Source organism: Pseudophryne corroboree, chromosome 2 (genome assembly GCF_028390025.1).
Source record: "Pseudophryne corroboree isolate aPseCor3 chromosome 2, aPseCor3.hap2, whole genome shotgun sequence".
NCBI lineage: Eukaryota > Metazoa > Chordata > Amphibia > Anura > Myobatrachidae > Pseudophryne > Pseudophryne corroboree.
In genome coordinates, this window is record NC_086445.1 from 247,064,316 (window position 1) to 247,086,705 (window position 22,390).

The following is a 22,390-nucleotide window of genomic DNA, read 5'->3' on the forward strand; positions in this document are numbered from 1 at the left end:
TTGGTATCCCGGCGCACAGTATACCGGCGCCGGTATCCCGACAACCGGCATACCAACACATATTCTCCCTCTTGGGGGTCCACGACCCCCCGGGAAGGAGAATAGATAGCGTGGCGCATGTAGCATGCCACCGTGCCCACAAGGGGCTCATTTGCGCTCACCCCACTGTCGGCAAGCCGGCGGTCAGGATCCCGGTGCCGGTATACTGGCCGCCGGGGACCCGGCCGCCGGTAACTCATACCACACCCCATACACACTTGCAGAGAAAATGAGCGATGTTGCTCATTTTCACCCTTCCTGAGTGACGTTGCTCACTTTCTTTGCAAGTGTGTATGCCGCATCTGACCAACGATGCGCTGCCTGCACGGCCCGGCTGCTGTGTGATGTCATTGAGTGATATGAACGTCCTATTGCTCAGTGTGTATGCCCGGCCGCCGACCGCCCAGCCCGGGAGGGGGAAACACTAGGCGATGTCGCTCATAGAGCACGTTGCCTAGTGTGTACCCACCTTTAGAGCTGAGCCAGGATGCACAACTTCCTAACTCTAAATTTGTCTGCACATTTTAAATTGTATTCTTTCCCTTCAGTGCAACATGCATACATTGCACTTTCTTGCTGGATTTATCAAACAAGGGTAAAGCCGCTGTTGTAACAAAGTAGGGCGAATCATATACAAAATAGGAGGAAAAATAGCTCAGAATAGGCAGTTTTATTTGAATTATTTTTTAATGAATAAACATTTAACTGTGCTGCCTTTCTGTCAGTAGTCTCTGTATTGTTTCCAATTTAGATTTTTTTTTACAAATGGTCATGTGACAGTTTGAAGTGTGTGGTTACACTGGGAACTGTGCAGTCATTGGAAAATAATGCACGGTCATGTGATCTAATGCGTCCTATCATGTTACTGAGATTTTTGTCATTATGCCATGCCATTTTATAAATATTTTATAAAATAAATAAATATATATATATATATATATATATATATATATACATATGCTGGAGAAAACAATGTACAGGTGCGCTGGTGTTTTTTCAATTTAATCGTTTACGGTTCACAGGTGATCATCCCTTGGACTGTTAGCACTGGTGCGATGGACACCGCAGCAATTCCCCAGGGGCTCAGAATCCCTTTGAGCAGAAATGTCTGGAAAATTTTTTTTAGGAGAATGCGCCCATAGTGCAGATCATTTTTATTTTATGAATGCATCATTAAAAACACACATCACAGGTTAATATATTCTCGTACCGAATTTGACCCACTCTTTGGGCCAGTTTATAAGCATAAAACCATCCACCATGCAAACCTCCACCGCTGTGTGCAGAAGCCAGGACCATACACCGCGCCGGTAAGCCGAACCCGTCTGGCCACTCGCGGAGCTTGCCAGACATGTGTGCTCGTTCTCACTTGGCTTCCATCTCCCTGTGTCCGTCGCGAGTGGCCAGACGGTGGATGGTTTTGCTGTGTCCTGAGGAAGGGAGTGCGTCTCCCGAAACGTTGATGCACATTAAAGCACGTTTTCTACGTTTGTGAAAGTCTCCTGAGTGCCGCCTTCTACTCACCATATATATATAGTATTTTCAGTTTTTGTCGCAATAAAACTATATTGTGTCCTGTAATAGTGTAATAGCTGCGATTAGGGCTTTCATTTTAAGGATCATATCTCTCTACACAGTGACAAAGAACAATTGTGCTGCACAGTGCAATGGACGTTGCTATGGCCAGACTCCTGCTGAATGCTGCCATGACGAGTGCGCTGGAGGCTGCACAGGTTCCTTAAACACTCAGTGCTTTGTAAGTACTTCTCATTTAAATCTACCAGAAATCTCCTTTACATTCAACCCTCTCTCATACACTTAACTGTCTTCTTTCTCACACAGTCATGTCGGAACTTTAATGATAATGGAACTTGTGTCCCACGATGTTCTCAGCTGATTTACAACCCTCTGACCAGTCAAATGGAACATGGCCCTGATGCAAAATTCCAGTATGGAGGATCATGTGTCAAGAACTGCCCCCGTATGTATAAGCAGGCAGGGGAACTGAAGTCTGACTCGTATACTGTACATATGCAGTTTTTTCTGTTATTTTCCTTAAAGCATGAATAGCACTTGGAAGAACAAAGTAATACTGTACCTCTTTCACATCGCACAAATAACCCGGTATGAACCCAGTATATTGCCGGGTCGACACGTTTCACTGTGCAATGTGAAAGGGGCCATGGAGAATTCCCGGGTCGCCTGACCCGGTAATTCAACCCGGATTATAACAAGGGTTATTACCGGATTGAATACCGAGTCAGTGGCAGTGTGAATGTGTTCCCGGATCGATGCAACACGGGACCCATTCACTACACAGGGAGAGGCGGCGCGGAGATGAGCTCATCTCCCAGTGTCACCTCCACCCTCTCTCACTCCCGCCACCCCCCCTACACCCACACACACGCTAACACACAACACACATTGAAACACACACTAACCAAAATAAATAATAAATAAGTAAATCTGGGCTCATTGAGGGGGCTCGGTCGGCAAGACTGTTAATTTAACGGGACCACCGGCAGATGGAGGGACAAAGCCAGCAGCATTGAATAGCTACTGTGCAGTGTAGATTGGGGGTACGGGCGCTACAATCAGCTAAATCAGCCCCTTAGAAGTTAATATGGCATAACTGATATCAAAATTATATTTTCCGAAAGTGAATCATTTTCTATAAACAATACACAAAATTGATTTTAATGTGATATTTCAAGATAGTGATAGTTGTGTGGTTTGTTTTCTTCAGATAACTTTGTGGTGGACCAGAACTCCTGTGTTCGTGCCTGTCCCAGCAGCAAGATGGAAGTGAATAAGAATGGGGTTAAGATGTGTGAGCCATGTTCCGGGCTATGCCCCAAAGGTAGACATCAGTTATTGGGAATATCACAACATTGCCATGATGATGTTTGTAAGGTGGTCCCCATCTGTTGCTGGCCTCTGTATTCTACTTGATCAAATATTTTTGGGTTGATTATGCTAAAAGTTATAATTCAGCAATACATTGTTAAGAATTGTTGTTCATAAATTTCATTTGGTTCTTGTAACTAATAACGAGTTGACGGGGATGCAATCAATTTGCCGGCTGTCAGGATCCCAGTGTTCAGAATTCCGACGACGGAATCCCGACAGCCGACAATGCTGACAGCTATTCTCACCCGTGGGTATCCACAACACCCATAGAGTGAGAATAGAACCCGTGGCGAGCGCAGTGAGCCATCAAGCCCGCAAGGGGACTCTTAGCGCTAGCCCCACTACCGGCATTCTAGTGGGCGGGATGCAGCTGTCGGGATCTTGACAGCCAGCATCCTGCCCACCAGTAAATAGTATGTGTTCCAATAGACATATTTTCATCATATACTGTCTTCCTCATGTCAGTACTATGAAATGTTACATTTGTTTCCTTTACCTTAAATCCAGCTTGTGAAGGAACAGGACTTGGCAGTAAATATCAGACTGTGGATTCTAGTAACATTTACAAATTTGTTAACTGCACCAAGATACTGGGCAATTTGGATTTCCTTACCATTGGCCTTGATGGGTAAGATGGAGAGATATGATTTTATATACACGCAATCTATATCAATTTGTAGTCTTAGTCATTTTATCATGCCTGTAGTATATTTAGATGATATTGTGCAATATGTTATGGATAGGTTAGTTCCCATGTCTGTGTACATACTCGCAATATACTGAATGTCTTCATTCATGGGTGGTGTTCTAATCAATTTTCAGAACTAGTGGTTGTAGCAGAGAATTCTGATCTCTAGGGAACACAGCATGAGCCAGGAATACATTGAAAAGTAGATTGAATCTTTGTAAGTTCATTTTGTTTATGTGTATGATTGTAGGGATGAATGGATGAATGTCACTGCTCTAGACCCTAACAAATTGAGTATCTTCAAAACGGTGCAAGAGATCACAGGTAGGAGAAACTCTACTGAGATTCTGAATAAGTTGGATAAGGTCATTTACAAACCATTCAGGTGATAATGTCTACCTGCTCATGTACTTCTCTCCTGTCAGGATACCTAAACATCCAATCTTGGCCAAAACATATGAATGACTTCAGTGTCTTCTCCAGCCTCACCACCATTGGAGGTCGTACACTCTACAAGTGAGTCTCTATTGTCCTGTGTTAGGAGAATAAAATCTGCCTATGTACTGTATGTGACATTGGTTTCACAAGAGTTGTTCATTCCTGAAAAGCATTATTGCATAAAGTACAGTACATCTGTAGCCATGTCTCCCACGTGTTTATGGAAGTGTAACTGGACCACAGAACCTGATAAGAGGGGCGACAGAAAAATACTTTAGTTCTTCTTACATAATGATATTTAAGGCTAACCGTTCTGTACATGTGAAGGAACGCCATGGTCACTTTGTGATATGAACTGATTTGCTCTGGCACTGTGTAGTGTGTTCTAGTCTACAAATAAACATTTCATGAAATTCCAGGCTGCCAGAACAGACGATCAAACATAATAAAGACCTGCGGAATAGAATTATTACAAAAATAGAAATAAACATTAAAAAAAATGTATGTTTGTACGCAATGCTGATGCACTGGGATTGCACTGCGCACGCGCAAAGGTACCTTTGCAATGTGGCTCCAAGTGAGATTTGTAATGCCGAGTGATTGACAGAAAGTCTTGGGGAGGTAACGTAGTGACTGCAAAAACGAAGGCGTGTCATAGCCATTTTCAGGTGGGAACTGCCTTCAGCGGCAATCATGTATGTAGACAAACCTGGCACCAGCGCCGCTACTGCTGTGGTCAGTCTGCGCGACAATAGACTCACTTGAGGAGTAGATGTTCCTCCTTTTTGCATCGATGCTATGTATGTGTACGCAGTTGATGAGGACTTTGCGATGGCGAGCATCTCTCTCTTTTTCTGGGCGGCAGCTTTACTTGCGATGTTTCACAAATAAGTAGCCTGGAAAATCGCAGTTGCGTAGGCATGTGCGTACAAACATGAATTAGGCACTAAGCGTAGTGTTACATAACATATTAAAGTAAGTTTTCTTTATCTGGTAATATATTCTCATCTTCATCTCAGTTCCTTACTAGTTATTCAGTAACCTTATATTTTATATTATTAGATAACTTATAGTAGTATTATTATTTTTTTCATTTTATTGTCTCATTTAAACTTTTTATGGTAGATATAACACAACATGATTGGAATTGTTAAATTAATGATAACTTTTTATATGTCAAAATGTCCTTTGACTCTGTGATAATACAGTGGACTAGTGCATGTTTTCTCCTTTATCCCCTATGTACTCGGAAGGAACCTAACCTCTCACTTATGTATTGCAGCCGTGGGGTCTCACTTCTTGTGATGAAAAACAGCAACGTAACATCTCTGGGGTTCCGCTCACTGCGTGATATAAGCGCCGGGAAAGTGTATATCACAGAGAACGAGAACCTTTGCTTTTATCACACCATTAATTGGACAAGTTTATTTACGACAAGACGACAGAATTACGAATTAAAGAATAACAGGGCTCCAGCTGCCTGTGGTAAATCTTAGGATGATTCTGGCAGATTTGTTTTGGTTTTGATGATTCCCTGAATATCATGCAGTACTGGAGGAGGCAATAGATAGTTTTAAGCTATATATATTAGTGATAACATCAGTATTTTAAAAGTATTATCAAGATGAAACCTTTGATTGACTATCTGGAATTTAGTAAAATAACTTTGCCATGCAAAAAGGGGCATTGCCACTCTATGTTGCAGGGAATGACACGCCTTCACTCCTGAAGTGCTGGGCCGCCCCTCAGAACAACTTTGAATTAATTCACGCACCAGAGACCTACTATGGTGGGCACCTGCGCACCACGGTGATGTCTCTGATCACCTCCCAACTTCCTGTTTGTAGGGACAAATGTGCTGAATAGCAGAACGGTGAGATATTTACCACAAATCGGACTAGTGGGTGGTATAATACAGGGTGGTCTAGAAAAAGGAGAAAAGTTGCTAAATAAACCTCAAACCAGTAAAAAGTGGCATTAATGGTAGGAACAATCTACAGCAAGTGTGCAGTGACATTATGTAAACATGTATACATTTAAGAGAGTTCATTCTACATGGAAAATTAATAAGGAACATTAGATACAACCAATGTTGAAAAATTTATTTTTTGGGGGGAACCTATCTTTGGCCATTCAGCAAGCTTTGGGAGTTGTATTAGTGGGTGTGGCATATTTTTTAGACATTTAAAACCCAGACAGCCATAATATAGGACACAATAATGTTGGCAGGTACATTTTGTAGGAAACCAAAATGTCAACATGACTATATGTTGACAATCAACATTTATGGACATATTCAATTAGCCACACTGTGCCATGCGAGGAACAGCAATTCAATGGCATAGCCTTATCCCTGCACAGTAGATCAGGGGTTAACAAGTGTTAACCTATTGTCACAACTGAGGGCTGATGACCGTGACTGGGAGCCTCAGTTGTAGGGGTTGACGGGTACCTGAATGTTGGAGGAGCGATGGGACTCCTGGACATGCGTAAAGACAGTAGCAAGGATGCCCGAAGGCGTGACCACGACAACTGGAAATATCTTTCAGTGATTTTATTAAATGAAAAGTCATAAAACGTGCAAAACCAATAGAAAGTCACAAGTGGGAATTTAGGTGTGCAACTGGTTAATACCAGTAACCTGGAATGTAGAGAGAAGTTCTGTAACCTGTAAATGAAGCTAGGGTTCGCTGGAAAACTGTAGTTGTTGAAGAGTGGCTGCTGGAAAGCCGGAATACAGACACAGGTGAGTAAGGTGATGTTGTAGAGGGTTAATCACAGAGGTGTCGTGTTACACCACAGAGTGTAACACAGAGGAGTCAGGCTTGAATGCAGGAGAGTTCACTGGAGAATCTGTAGAAGACTGCACACAGGAACCACTGGAGACAAATGAAGCACTGACATCTATCTGGCCCAGACACAGGATACTTATACCTGCAGCTATGCAGGCATTGGCTGGGCAATTATGCAGATTTCAGAGCCAGTAGATTGGAGGAGCTGGAACATGTGATTGCATCCAACATGGCTGCGCCCATGCTGGAAGTAAGATGGAAAACCTGGTTTGGAACACAATGTAGAAACATAGTAGTAATGGCGGCTCCGGCCGCAGAGGACAGGAGACGCCAAACAACAAGTGCATGCTGAGACACGTGGAAGGCAGCGGAGGCCGCGGAGGGCGTACAACCAGAAGGGAGATAGTGTCTTAGTACTCGGATCGTGACAGTACCCCCCCTTTTAGGAGTGGCCCCAGGACACTTCTTAAGTTTTCCTGGCCATCTGGAATGGAACTTCTGGAAGAAGACTTGTGCCAACTTGGAAGTGGGGAATCCATGACAGAATCCATCGAGGAATGAACCCACGGACGATGAGGAACAGACAAGGAAACCAGTTGCCTAGTGGGTGACTGGCGGAATACTTTGTGCTGGGCAGATTTTGGGCAGGAGGCCCCAAATTCAGCAATGTCCTTTTTTAGGGTCGGCCACCAATTTGACCTGGAAACTAATTTTAAGGTCTTGCGTATGCCCGCGTGTCCGGCAAAGCGAGAGGAATGTGCCCGATGCAAGAGCTTCCTCCTGAAAGCCGGCTTCACTAAATTTTTCCCTGGCGGGGGCATAGAGTCCATCCTCACTGCGGAGAACACCACTGGATCAACAATATAATGCTTGACAGTAGACTCAGACTCATTTTCTTGCTCCCGGGAGCGGGAAAGGGCATCAGCCTTGTGATTCGGTGACCCTGGACAAAACTGTAGTTTGGAGTCTTGGCACGGAGGAGACAGGACATCAGAAGACTTGTAGGAGGATAGACGAACTGGAAGCTCTTTTTGGAGACAGGTCTCAGAGCAGGAAGGACCCCATGCCAGGATACGGGTCGACTTCCAATCAACTTGAGGGTTATGCAGACGTAGCCATGGAAGGCCTAGGACCACAGGATGGGTGGCCCTGGGGATAACCTGGAAAGAAATCAACTCAGTATGCTGATCCCCTACCTTCAGACGGATAGGTAGGGTCTTGGAGGTAATCACCGCATCAGGAATCCTACTGCCGTCCACGGCAGTTAGAGATATCGGTGATGACAGTCTCTCAGTGGGTAGAGACCACTGCTTAACGAAACTCTCTGTAATAAAGTTTCCGGCTGCTCCGGAATCCAATAAGGCAGTGAGATTCTTAGTACGCAGAGCCACCTGCAGAGAAACGGAGAGATTGCAGTTACTTGGAAATGGAGAGAAATTCGTCACTCCTAGCTGGTCTTCTCCTTGGTGGGCTAGGACTTGAGGTTGTCCCGGACGCTTGGGACAGGACTTGATAACGTGAGAAGATTCGGCACAATACAAACAGAGACGCTCAGCAAGACGTCTACTACGCTCTGCCTGAGATAAACGAGAGCGACCTATCTGCATAGGTTCCTCCCGAGACGGAGATGGCTGACGAGGAATGGAAACAGTAGGAATCCTGGGAAATGTGGATCTTCCTCGTTCAACAGCCCTTTCACGGAACCGTAAATCGACTTTAGTGCAGAGGGAAATGAGCTCGTTTAAAGTTAAAGGCAAGTCTCTAGCAGCGAGCTCATCTTTGATACGCTCGGATAGCCCTCCCCAGAAGGCTGCATAAAGAGCGTCATCATTCCAGGAGACTTCAGATGCCAAGGTCTGGAATTGCACCAAATACTGACCGACAGTTCGCGTCCCCTGGCGCAGTCGAAGGATCTCTGAAGAGGCTGATGTCACTCGACCTGGCTCGTCGAAAATTCGTTTGAACGTTGCCACGAAGTTAGCATAGGATGACAACAGGGCATCAGACCTTTCCCATATAGGTGAGGCCCAGTCTAGAGCGGCTCCACTGAGTAGAGAAATAAGGTATGCCACCTTAATGCGGTCAGTAGGGAAACTGCTGGGTTGCAATTCAAATTGGATCTCGCACTGGTTTAGGAAACCCCTGCAGGCTTTAGGGGATCCATCATACTTAGCAGGAGTCGGCAAGTGAAGATAGGGAGCAGGAACAGGTATGGTGGGTGGGGACACCACCGGAGGCGCTGGAGTCGACACACCGGACGCCCCTAATCCACGGAGGGCCGCTTGAATTTCATCCAGCTGGGAGGAGAGGTCCTGGAGACAGCGAACAACATGACCTTGAGCCGCCTCCTGACGTTCAAGGCGGATTGCCAATTCTTGTATCAGCCCATTCGCTTGGGCCTGATCTCCGACTGGATCCATTTGGTCAGTGCTTACTGTCACAACTGAGGGCTGATGACCGTGACTGGGAGCCTCAGTTGTAGGGGTATGTTGACAATCAACATTTATGGACATATTCAATTAGCCACACTGTGCCATGCGAGGAACAGCAATTCAATGGCATAGCCTTATCCCTGCACAGTAGATCAGGGGTTAACAAGTGTTAACCTATTGTCACAACTGAGGGCTGATGACCGTGACTGGGATCCTCAGTTGTAGGGGTTGACGGGTACCTGAATGTTGGAGGAGCGATGGGACTCCTGGACATGCGTAAAGACAGTAGCAAGGATGCTCGAAGGCGTGACCACGACAACTGGAAATATCTTTCAGTGATTTTATTAAATGAAAAGTCATAAAACGTGCAAAACCAATAGAAAGTCACAAGTGGGAATTTAGGTGTGCAACTGGTTAATACCAGTAACCTGGAATGTAGAGGAAAGTTCTGTAACCTGTAAATGAAGCTAGGGTTCGCTGGAAAACTGTAGTTGTTGAAGAGTGGCTGCTGGAAAGCCGGAATACAGACACAGGTGAGTAAGGTGATGTTGTAGAGGGTTAATCACAGAGGTGTCGTGTTACACCACAGAGTGTAACACAGAGGAGTCAGGCTTGAATGCAGGAGAGTTCACTGGAGAATCTGTAGAAGACTGCACACAGGAACCACTGGAGACAAATGAAGCACTGACATCTATCTGGCCCAGACACAGGATACTTATACCTGCAGCTATGCAGGCATTGGCTGGGCAATTATGCAGATTTCAGAGCCAGTAGATTGGAGGAGCTGGAACATGTGATTGCATCCAACATGGCTGCGCCCATGCTGGAAGTAAGATGGAAAACCTGGTTTGGAACACAATGTAGAAACATAGTAGTAATGGCGGCTCCGGCCGCAGAGGACAGGAGACGCCAAACAACAAGTGCATGCTGAGACACGTGGAAGGCAGCGGAGGCCGCGGAGGGCGTACAACCAGAAGGGAGATAGTGTCTTAGTACTCGGATCGTGACACCTATGCATTTGCGCAAACTGCTGAATCAATGGGTTTTTCCCGTGCGCTAAACCCCGATGGTGCCTTTTCTCATAAACTTTTCCTTGCATCTCTTCAGGCTGAGAGAAATTGTCCACCTCTGCAGTTTAACGCCGGGGAAAACCCTGCTAATTGAGACTCCTGGTGTGGATAATTGAATAAGCCCCTTGGACGTCATCATGATTAAAATGATATGCTGTATTCCTATATTTTGTGTGAGCCTGTGACTGTATTTGCATACAAAATGCTACGTTACAGTGTTTTCCTGGAAATCACTGTAATGTAGCATTTGCGTCATAAAAGGCAAGCGACGTTAGCAGAGCTGCCCGTGAGCTACCGGCTGACTCACGCCAGGCATCTCCTGCTGAATGGCGTATTGCATGGGTTTGGGGGGGACACAATGATTTTTATTATGTGACATATTGGAAAATATGACTGTAAGGGTGACATGACAGGTCATGACATGACTGTTTGTGCTTGCACAGTGCTCTCCCCTCCGTAGTTAAGCTGTGGAAATCCAGCTGCTGTGGTACTACACATGCCAGCATGCTCTGCCACAGTCTTAGCATGCCCTTGCAGCAAAGCTGGCAGGGCAGCCAGAGTGCCACTGGCTGTCTGACTATCCCTGATCTGCACATATCATGATATTACAGGATTACTGTTTGTCCCTGAGTGGGACATTATTTTGTAGGCATTGGTATGGGATCCCAGCGGTCGAGATCCCGGAGATCAGGGGGACCCGACAGCCAGAATCCTGGCAGCGAGTGCAGCGTGTCCCCTTGCGGGTTCGCTGCGCTCGCCATGCTTCGGCCTGGTGGTGACCATTCTCCCTCGGGTGGTGGCGTGGACCACCACCCGAGTGGAAATACCGGGCTTGGGTCGGGATTCCGACCGCCGGTATTTCCCCAGCTGTCAGGATTCCGGCGTCTGTATCCTGACCGCTGGGATCCCGACAGCCAGTAATTAACTGCATACATTTGTATGTACATTCGTCCATTATGACTGGCCACCATTATTTAGAATTTTAGTGTTGCCCTTTAGATTGTTTAGATTTTAATTGTTGACATGACTACATCCCATATTTGTACAGTGTTATGTGGCCTATACATTAGGGGGTTTCAGGGCAATTAATGATGGTTGGTGATGGTGATGGAGGAAATACAACATGTCGAAAATCCTTGATTTGCCGATTCTGATAAAAAAATTATTGGCATCGGTGACACAGAGATTTTTGACATGCTATTTTTTTGACGATTTCTTGACGGATCGCCCATCATCAGTATCCACCGATTGGCACATGGGCATTGGCAGAATGGGGAATTGGGCCGAAGATGTTATGCCTACATTAGATTAATTCCAATATGAACATGGATCAAAGTATTATATTAATATGAAAAATAAAATATTTTTGGAATGTAGTTGATTATGTGTACATTTATGTTTTTTTTACTGTACCCAGTAAAGGAAGAAAAACTATGTGACCCCCTTTGTTCTGCTGCTGGGTGCTGGGGTTCTGGGCCTGCACAGTGCCTGTCATGCAGGAACTTCAGCCGAGATGGTATCTGTGTGCCGTCCTGCAACCTCTCACTTGGGTAATTGTAAAGCTCTTGTTACATGTTTATTTGCTTTTCATTTCATTATAATAGGCACTGACACTTTGGTGGTTCCTCCTGATAATAGTTCATCTCCCTTTGTTTGTGCAGTGACAAGAGGGAGTTTACAAGGAATAAAGTTTGTCTCCAGTGTCACCCAGAGTGTCAGAAGATGGAGGGAAGTCTGACTTGCAATGGGACCGTAAGTGCTGAATGTTCAAACTAATGACTTTGCCTATTGCTAAATGCCAGTTAGCTTGTTCTACATCAGTTTTTTCTTTATTTTGGCAGGGCGCAGATTCCTGTATGCAGTGTGCAAACTACCGTGATGGGCTACACTGTGTGGCCAAATGTCCTCATGGAGTCATGGGGGAAAAAGGACCAATTTACAAGTACCCCAATGTGAATAACATCTGTCTGCCCTGTCATGAGAACTGTACTGAGGGGTGAGTTTTCATTCCATCTCCTCATTGGAACACTGAATACATAATATACAGTACACCTGTTGCCTACAAACAGAGGAGTCAGCCATTTTGTGGGTTTCCATATTCAGCCTATGAATTCACTAGAAACTGCTAACATTGGGTTCAGACGGGATTTCGGCGTCAGTATTGCGAGCGCCGAGATCCCGTCCGTCTGTATTCTCACTGCTTACCCTAACATCACTGATGCAGGAGTTGTTTAGTGCTTCTGAAATGTTATCCTCCTGCCAGGTAACCCTCAAAATAGTTACCCCAACCCCCACAGCAAACAGGTCACTCAATGAGTGTTTCCCACACTGGTGCCTCAACTATTACTTTAAGTGTTAGTGCTGTGGATTGCCTATGTGTGTAAACCTGTGTTGCAGTCTAGAGCCCAGAATATTTGTTAAACTAAGAAGGCTAGCCATATTTAGAATACAACAGTAATCTGCCATTTTACTGTGGACAGCCGGAGCTCAGATTCGGCACGCTGTGACTGTAGCAGAAGATTACTTGTGTATTCCCTAGGCACTTTTGCAGTCTCCAAAACTGTACTGCTACATTTTAGGGAAAGTTGAGCATTGCACTGGCTGCTTCTATGCCTGGCAAATAAGTGATACATGCTATGAATATGACATAAACCCAGCGTATACTGTACATTGCCTTCCATGTGCAGTTACACTGAATGTTGGGCTGAGAGTGCCCATCTGAGAGCAACCTTACTGTAATGGGTGATTATTAGGATGTGTAACTAACGGTCGCTGTAGAACCCTTTTTAACACACCTTCAGTTGTAGGGTTAAAAGTGGCCACTAAGTGTAGCAACATGAGGATTTCCTGTATATTACCTTATTATCCAGATTCCTGTTTAACGTTTGTGATTTTGAGATTTATGTATATTATAATTAATCCTCTGTCTGACAGGTGTGATGGACCTGGCATACAAAACTGCATTAACTTGGTTCTACATCTAGCTGAAAGGTAAGTCTGTTTTATTGAGTTTGCTACTTATTGCTGCATATGTGTAATTAAACACTGGCTTACATTTAAAACACTGTACATACTGGAAGACACAATGGACCTGTTTCTTAGTCGCACGTAAAAGCACATTCTACAGATCTTAGTAGTTAAACAAAGGACAGTTATAGAGTCCACACTGTTAGACTTTCCATAGACTTTCCCTGTAGTAGAAGTATGTGCATGATTTCCTGTCTCTCATAATAACTGGCACTATGCAGAGAGAGGAACTGTGAGGAAAGTCTGCTTATGTCAGACATACATGATGTGAGCTACAATATATCCAGAACAATTGGATTACTCAGTATGTAAAGTAGGGAGTTATAAAACGTGGTCTGCTCATCCAAGAAAAATAACTTTCTTATTAGCATTTAGTTATAAGGTGGAGCAAAGTTCTGCAGCACCCATACAAACAAGGTATACAAATACAAAGGAAAACCAGTGTACACACTTAAGTTAGAATAAAACTATACTGTAGAACAAGTGATGTTACTAAACTAGTAACAGGGAAAACTACAAGTAAAACTGGAAGTGAGACCAAAAGGAAGGAGGGCTCTGCACCTGAGAGCTTATGTTCTAAGTCAGGAGAAGTTGGAGATACTTAGGGCTGACACCAAGATGGTAAGGAGGTGGGGAGCAGTGGGTAATAATCAGGCAATAAGCTTTCGTGAATAAGTGAGTTTACACAAGGGCCCTCATTCCGAGTTGTTCGCTCACTAGCTGCTTTTAGCAGCATTGTACACGCTAGGCCGCCGCCCTCTGGGAGTGTATCTTAGCTTAGCAGAATAGCGAACGAAAGATTAGCAGAACTGCTACTAAATAATTCTTTGCAGTTTCTGAGTAGCTCCAGACCTACTCACAGATTGCGATCACCTCAGTCCGTTTAGTTCCTGGTTTGACGTCACAGACGCGCCCTGCGTTCGGCCAGCCACTCCCCCGTTTCTCCAGACACTCCCGCGTTTTTCCCTGACACGCCTGCGTTTTTTAGCACACTCCCAGAAAACGCTCAGTTACCACCCAGAAACGCCCCTTTCCTGTCAATCATTCACCGATCAGCAGTGCAACTGAAAAGCGTCGCAGGATCCACAGCAAAACTGCTAAGTTTTAATTAAATAACTAAGCGCATGCGCCCTGCGTGCCGTGCGCATGCGCAATTAGCAACAAATTGCAGCATAGCGAAAATCGGCAACGAGCGAACAACTCGGAATGACCCCCAATGGCAGGACAGGACATATTAAAAAATGTGGTGAGCTCATACAGTCATCTATAGCTCAATACATTGAAATTATGACCTGACATTGGGGGTAATTCTGAGTTGATCGCAGCAGCAAGTTTGTTAGCAATTGGGCAAAACCATGTGCACTGCAGGGGGGGGGGGGGGGGGGGCCCAGATATAACATTTGCAGAGAGAGTTAGATTTGGGTGGGTTATTTTGTTTCTGTGCAGGGTAAATACTGGCTGCTTTGTTTTTACACTGCAATTTAGATTTCAGTTTGAACACACCCCACCCAAATCTAACTCTCTCTGCAAATGTTATATCTGCCACACCTGCAGTGCAAATGGTTTTGCCCAACTGCTAACAAATTTGATGCTGCGATCAACTTGGAATTACCCCCATTGTCTTTTTCACTCTAAAGTAATACGTTACAACCAATACGCAAATGTCTTAAAATATTTACATAAATGTAAAAAAACAGATACATTATCTATATTAATAGATCACAGAAAAAATATATAGATATTGTCACAGGACCTTAATCCATATGAAAGGCTTGTACAGATAACCAAGTACAATTATCGCAAAGTATTGTTAGTCAAGCAATAAAGGAGAAAGAGTGAATATGAATGTCATTCTGGATCACAGGTTCACCAGTAATGCAATCTCACCAGTCCTGCTTTCCAGTATGAACGAAGCCGAGTAGCCCTGTATAGCCGATATTTAAACTGCAACCAGCTAATGATACTGCTGAATTTATTAAGTGCCCGGCATGATAGATTTTGCTGATGTAGACACTGGAGGCCTATATAGATAGATAGATAGATAGATAGATAGATAGATAGATATACACACAGAGAGAGAGAGAGATATGAAAGATATTTGATTTGAATATGAATTCTAATTACGATAACATCCACCTATAGCAGACTAATTCCTTGTTTAACAATGACTGCTAGAGCAAATACATACAAATATATATCAAATATATAATATATATATACACACACAGTATGTATATGTGTGTATATATATATATATATATATATATATATATATATATATATGCTCCACAATCAGCCGGCACTCGGGTACTCCAAATACACCAGGCTCAGGTGCTCCATCAAGTTCAGTAACACAGAATTCCCAAGATTAAGATGGCACTCAGAGACTTAGATATATGAATGCAAAAAGAAGCTCAAATACAGCTTCTTTTTGCATTCATATATCTAAGTCTCTGAGTGCCATCTTAATCTTGGGAATTCTATATATATATATATTTATAAAGAGAGAGATATGAAAGATATTTGATTTGAATATGAATTCCAATTACGATAACATCCACCTATAGCAAACTAATTCCTTGTTTAACAATGACTGCTAGAGCAAATACAAAGTTGCAAAGTACAAAGTTTGATACACTGACATGAAAACAACTTTGTACTTTGCTACTTTGTATTTGCTCTAGTAGTCATTGACATGAGACAAATGTGCTATTTTGGAATGGATTGAAGTCTGGAATACCTCTTGGGAGGTATGAAAGAAGGAAATAGTAAGCTATACTTTTTAAGAATTAGAAATATTTCTATTTAGGTTTTTGGTGCAAAATATCTTTATTAGTGTAGTAACATTTCTATTTAGGTATATATATATATGGCACTGAATTTGTTTCCGTCCTGTTTGGTTTTATTATACACAAGCCCTCTCCCACCCCGCTTACAGCTCCCACTGGCTGCCTGATGCAATCTCATCTCTTCTTCAGGACCCTGTGGCAGGATTGTTCATGCGCAGTCTGTTCAAAATTTCTGCAAAGAGAAGCCCATAGACTACCGGGGCCAAGCTCTGGATTAATTTGCATTCCGGAGCTTGCTAAATTCTGCAATAAAGCATTAGTGTTTTGGGGTGGCTAAGTCACAAAACCGAGTTATTTAGAGCAATTTGAGGATAGCTGTATGTGGACGCATCTGTAAAAGGGCCGAAAACAAGTACAGCTCATAATTACAATATATCAGTGGTGCTCATATTGTGTGCCGTGGCCAGAGGTGTAGCTAGGCGCCATGGTGCATGGAGCAAGGGCATGTTTTGTACCCCCTACCCTTGTACTGAATTGGGGGTCTAGACAACATGTGGGTACATGTTACTTTTGAAAAGAAACAATATTTAAAAATCCTAAATTGGTGACAGGGCTGGTTCCAGACCTTGTGGAGCTCAGGGCAAAAGTTTCCTTTGGGTGCCCCCATGTTTAAAATAGGCTTACAACAACATTATAGGGGCATGGCTGTATGGACGGTTTAGTGGTTAGCATTAGTGCCTCACAGCACTATAAGGAGGGTGGGCAGAGCTGTCAGTCTCTGCCGCTATCGCCTCTGGCCTGCCCTGTTCCCTACCTAGTCTCCGAGCCAGTGTGCACCCCCTCTGCTTCTCCTGCTTTTGCTCTGCAGCTGCCAGTACAGTGGCCCACAGGAATGGGGGGTAGTGGGCCGCAGCACGCCCTCTAACTTTTTTGGCACCCAGAGCCACCCTCGCTACACCCCTGGCCGTGGCACCCTGTGGTGCCATGAGGTTCTTGCAGGAGTGCCTTGGATTGTTGGTCCAGGTACAATTCAAATTATTTATGGTAAATGTAATAGGCAAATCCATTGCTGGTGGCTGCTAATCATAAAATAATGTGGACAAACAGAAGCAGATCTTGTCTCTTGCCACACAATTGAACCTCAGGATAACATATAAACACGATTTACTTAATTTAATATTTATTTCTAAATTTCACAAAAAGAAACTTTTGGCCTAGGGGTGCTGTGACAAAAATTCTGATACTCTAGGGCGCTGTGATTCAAAACAGTTTGGGAACCATTGCAATATATCCTTCTTTTTTTAATATGATATTTACACAATCTCAGAGCAGCACCAGTTTACGACCATTTAATACAAATGTAGACAGTCTGCGCCTGAGATTTGTTTGCATAAGAGAATAATAACATAATGGCAAGATTGTAAATGCAAGATTAAGTGGGTACCCTTTTCCTGACAGTATCAGAAATTGCTGTCATGCAGATTTGGGCCCCTGCGTAGCAGCATTACTCACTGTGCGACATCACTGCAATTATCCCAGATATCTTTTAAAAAACAATGATGGTGTAAGGTATAAGTCCTAAGTAAATTATGATAACACATATTAGGTATTATTATTATTATTATTATTATTATTATTTGCAGCTCACAGAGGTGGTCATTCCGAGTTGTTCGCTCGCTAGCTGCTTTTAGCACCATTGCACACGCTAGGCCGCCGCCCTCTGGGAGTGTATCTTTGCATAGCAGAATAGCGAACGAAAGATTAGCAGAACTGCTACTAAATATTTCCCTGCAGTTTCTGAGTAGCTCCAGACCTACTTCTAAACTGTGATCACCTCAGTCCGTTTAGTTCCTGGTTTGACATCACAGACACGCCCTGCGTTCGGCCAGCCACTCCCCCGTTTCTCCAGCCACTCCTGCGTTTTTACCTGACACGCCTGCGTTTTTTAGCACACTCCCTGAAAACGGCCAGTTTCCGCCCAGAAACACCCACTTCCTGTCAATCACACTACGATCCCTCGAGCGATGAAAAAACGTCACTCGAGCTTGTGTAAAAATATGTACTAACAAAAAACTCAGTGCATCATTATACCGTCTTATCACTATATAGTAGTTATAGAAAAGCAGGGCCGAAACTAGGATTTTCGTCACCCAGGGTAATTCTGTATTTGGGCTGCCCCGCCCCCCACCCCAAAAAAAAAAAAACCCCAGCAAAACACTCTGTCAGACTAAATTAATCAGATTATCAAAACATTTGAAAAAAAGGGGATATTATTGGACAATAATCCTGTATGTGCCTCAAATGCTCTATGCGTCACATGCCCTGCCAGCGTGTTCAACTACATGCGCCTCTGTGTGTCCCCATACATTGCACTGTATCATAACACTTCATCACTGCACTACATTCCCCTATCCACTGAACTACATCACTACACATGCCCCTGTGCACTGCACTACATACCCTATATGCTATACTATATCACTACACTACATTCCCTTATATGCAACACCACATCAGTGCACTACATGCCCCTATCTACTGCAATACATTACTACACGACATACCCTATATGGTACACTACATCACTACACTACATCCTCCTATAAGCTACACCAAATCCCCCCATCTAAGAGGCAAAGCGGAGGTTGATACTGCTAGGCAAAGAAGAGAATTTGAGACAGTAGCTGACATAGGAGAGATCCCAGGTACTGGTGTTCACCCGCACAGTGTCGGGTAGACAGGTGGGGCAGAGACATTGCTCGGAATCCGTCTGCTGTCTCACTGGAGCAGCACAGCACTGCCGGTAAACTCCTCCCCCCCCCCACAACCCCCCCCCCACAACCCAAAAAAACCTGCTCCTCTGTATCTCCTTGGCGCCCCCGCAAATCCTGCACCTGGGGCATATGCCCCCTTAGTCCCCCCCCCCCCCCCCACCCTAGTTACGGCCCTGAGAAAGGCCATATGGTCGTCACATAGTTGTCCCATATATAATATATTATACCCTTTTCAGACAGAAAAGTCTGAATGTCCCGGCAATTACCCGGCACAGAAAAGTCTGAATGTCCCGGCAATTACCCGGCAGTGCCGGGTCGTTTTGCCGGGACCTGCCTGACCCCCTTCACACAGACATGCAAATTACCGGTAATTTGTAGATCAACACGGGTATTTTGTCTGTGTGAAAGGGTCAACCCGTGTCATAATTCCCGTGTCTCCGACCCTGGTAAATTCCTGGGTCGAAGTCCCGGGAATTACAACACAGGTTGACCCTTTCACACAGAAAAAGGACCCGTGTGTTTCATGAAATTACCGGGTGGAACTGCTTCACCCGGTAATTTCACTTTCTGTCTGAAAGGGGTATGAGCAAACTATTTGCTTTCATTTTTGGTGTGCCAACTTTTAACTTAAAGTTGCCATTTTCCTTTTCACAAAATATGTCTAATTCCAGTAGTATGTGTCACTGTTTTCACAGTTTGTTAAGGCACAAAATTCAGTTGTATTAGTTACATAGTAGTTTGAGACACAAGCAATAACATTTGGTTGACTGCCCTCTAGTGTCACATTATGCACAGTGCATAAATTGTTTAGTCTCAAAACTGAGTAATGCTAGTGGGCAGCTGATTATTAATTTATTACCAGTTATTTTATATGGCACACACATATTCACCAGCTCTTTACAGAGAACATTTGACCATTCACATCAGTCCCTGCTCCAGTGGAGTTTGCAGTCTGTATTGCCTAACACATGTACACACACATACACACTAGGGTTATTTTTTTATTAAAGCATCACATCACACACATCAATTACATTGATTCGAAGTAGAACGGTACATACTGTATCTGAAAACAAAGTTCCCATTCACTATAGTCCACAGCAGTACAAATAAATGCAAGTCTCATCATTCCTCATGTACATGCCACAAACACACATTGAGAAATCAGCACATGATTCAAACGGGTGGTCTTCAGTTTGCCGGCTGTCGGGATCCCGGTGCACAGTATACCGGTGCCAGAATCCTGACAGCCGGCAGACTAACACTTTTTCTCCCTCTTGGGGGTCCACGACCCCCCTGGAGGGAGAATAAATAGCGTGGCGTACGTAGCGAGCGTAGCGAGCCCACAAGGGGCTCATTTGCGCTCGCCCAGCTGTCGGTATGCTGGCGGTCGGGATTCCGGCGCCGGTATGCTGGCCGCCAGGAGCCCGGCCGCCAGCATACACTACTACACCCGATTCAAACAACAGTCACGAGATTCCCTCTAAGAGGAATGGGAGGAGTGTGGGAGGGAGCACAGTATCAATGGAAATCTAATCATTATAGGGGGATATAGGGAGATCTCCCAACAGCAGCTGAGTCTCATACCACTCTGTGTCTGAGAGAGTCTCTAATCCGGATTACATACATAATCCCGGCGGGCGGGAGCCCAGCTGGCAATATCCGGGCAGTGGCATCTCACCCGCCAGAATTCTGAGTGACGATATGAGCGCTAAGAGTCCCCTTGCGGGCTCAGTGGCTCACTGCACTTGTCACAGGATCTATTCCCACTCTATGGGTGTCATGGACACCCACGAGTGGGAATAGCCCTGATGCGCAGGGATTCCGGCTGCCGGCATTGTTGCCCATCAGGATTTTGGCGTTGGTATCCTGAACGCTGGGATCCCGACAGCTGGCATTGTAACTGCATCCCCTCTAATCCTCCTTTGAAAATCTACTGGAGAGTAGTCACATAGCTTTCCCATTTATCAAAAAATGTTAAAGTCTTTTTTTCTTTATCTAAAGTTGTCTCTGACCAATCCATCTGAAAGAGATTATACAATTTACCCTTGAAAACAGCAGATTATGAGGAAGGATCCATGTCTGTCAGATAGATTTGCGGGCTGTCGCAGTAATGGCCAATAACAACTTCCTACAACCCTTGGTGACTCTCTGGTCTGTGGGGATAATAACCCAAATTGCCCATTCCCTGTTAAAGGCCAGATAGTTCATTAAAAGTTCCATAGCATAGTGGCGAACCTTCAACCAAAAGTTAAGGAGCAATAAATATCAGAAACAGTGAAATAGATTTGCTTCTGGTGTACGACACCGTTAACACTCGCCAGGAGCGTACATACCCACCAAATGTCTGTGGGGAGAACAATACGCTCTATGAAATATGTTCAAGAACATGTGGATTAATTATTTTTTTTTTAATTACAAGACATTTCTCAACATGTACATCTCCATATTCATTATCTTCTTTTGTTACATCCATTCACAAGTTCAGCATTGCATAATTACAATTTAACACTATGCCATTGTTTATGATACATCATCATATAGTAACACCCTATATGTTCTATTCTTTCCTCTCCTTATCCCGCTATCTGTCCTGACTTTATTAACTGTTCCTGATACCAAATTGTCCGTGTTATCTCTGCTCTTATCATATCTTCCAATTGTGGGTTTAAATTATAGACGTATGCCCGCCATATGGAAAATAAGTGTTTTTTATCAGGAGTCAGTTAACCTACCAGTATATTTTTGGATTGTGGGAGAAAACCAGAGTACGTTAGCACTACGTTAGCACGGGGAGAATATACCAACTCCAAACACGGTTAGGTCCATGTTGGGAATTGAACCAAAGGCAGTAATGCTAGCCATTACACCATCTGTGTTACCCTCTTTAGAATGTTTCATAAATATCCCCTTATGTCAGTTTGGTCATCACATCATCCTTAAACCAGCAGTATGAAATAACTATAGTGACATGTGTCAGGGCATGGGTGTAGCTATAATAGATGCAGGGAGTGCCACTGCTATGGGACCCACCTCTTGGGCCTGACTCAACTCACCTAGGCCATAAAGTTGTCTACCAGGTTCCCGGAAATGCCAGCTAAGCTTTGTGTGTAATAATGTGAAGTGAGGGCTATGTGTGGCATGTGTGCTGGAAGCAGTACAATGGGGCTAATTCAGACCTGATCGGTGCTGTGCGTGTCGCTGGGCAGAGGATGTTGCTGGGCGGGAGTGGGCGGGATGGTGGCGTTATGGGGGGGGAGCGGGCTGCGGGCTGCGGCAGCTGCGTGACATCACGCGCAGCTGCTGTGACCCGGGCAGCGAGGAATAGCTCCCGGCCAGCGCGCAGGAGCTGTGCTGGCCAGGAGCTACTCCTGAAGTGCAAAAGTATCGCCACTGTGCGATGCTTTTGTACTTCTGTGACGGGGCAGGGA

The 22,390-nt window shown here is 44.4% G+C and overlaps 1 protein-coding gene across 1 annotated transcript in view; it reads left to right on the forward strand.

Annotated features, from left to right (window-relative positions):
* Positions 1 to 22,390, forward strand: part of ERBB3 (erb-b2 receptor tyrosine kinase 3) — a 111,977-nt gene that overhangs the window by 75,301 nt on the left and 14,286 nt on the right. Inside the window, exons 6-16 of the mRNA XM_063952626.1 lie at positions 1,677 to 1,795; positions 1,882 to 2,020; positions 2,786 to 2,899; positions 3,457 to 3,577; positions 3,888 to 3,961; positions 4,063 to 4,153; positions 5,358 to 5,560; positions 11,787 to 11,919; positions 12,031 to 12,121; positions 12,211 to 12,365; positions 13,304 to 13,360. Of these exons, the coding sequence (XP_063808696.1) occupies positions 1,677 to 1,795; positions 1,882 to 2,020; positions 2,786 to 2,899; positions 3,457 to 3,577; positions 3,888 to 3,961; positions 4,063 to 4,153; positions 5,358 to 5,560; positions 11,787 to 11,919; positions 12,031 to 12,121; positions 12,211 to 12,365; positions 13,304 to 13,360 (1,297 nt within the window). The remainder of the gene's footprint in view (positions 1 to 1,676; positions 1,796 to 1,881; positions 2,021 to 2,785; positions 2,900 to 3,456; positions 3,578 to 3,887; positions 3,962 to 4,062; positions 4,154 to 5,357; positions 5,561 to 11,786; positions 11,920 to 12,030; positions 12,122 to 12,210; positions 12,366 to 13,303; positions 13,361 to 22,390) is intronic.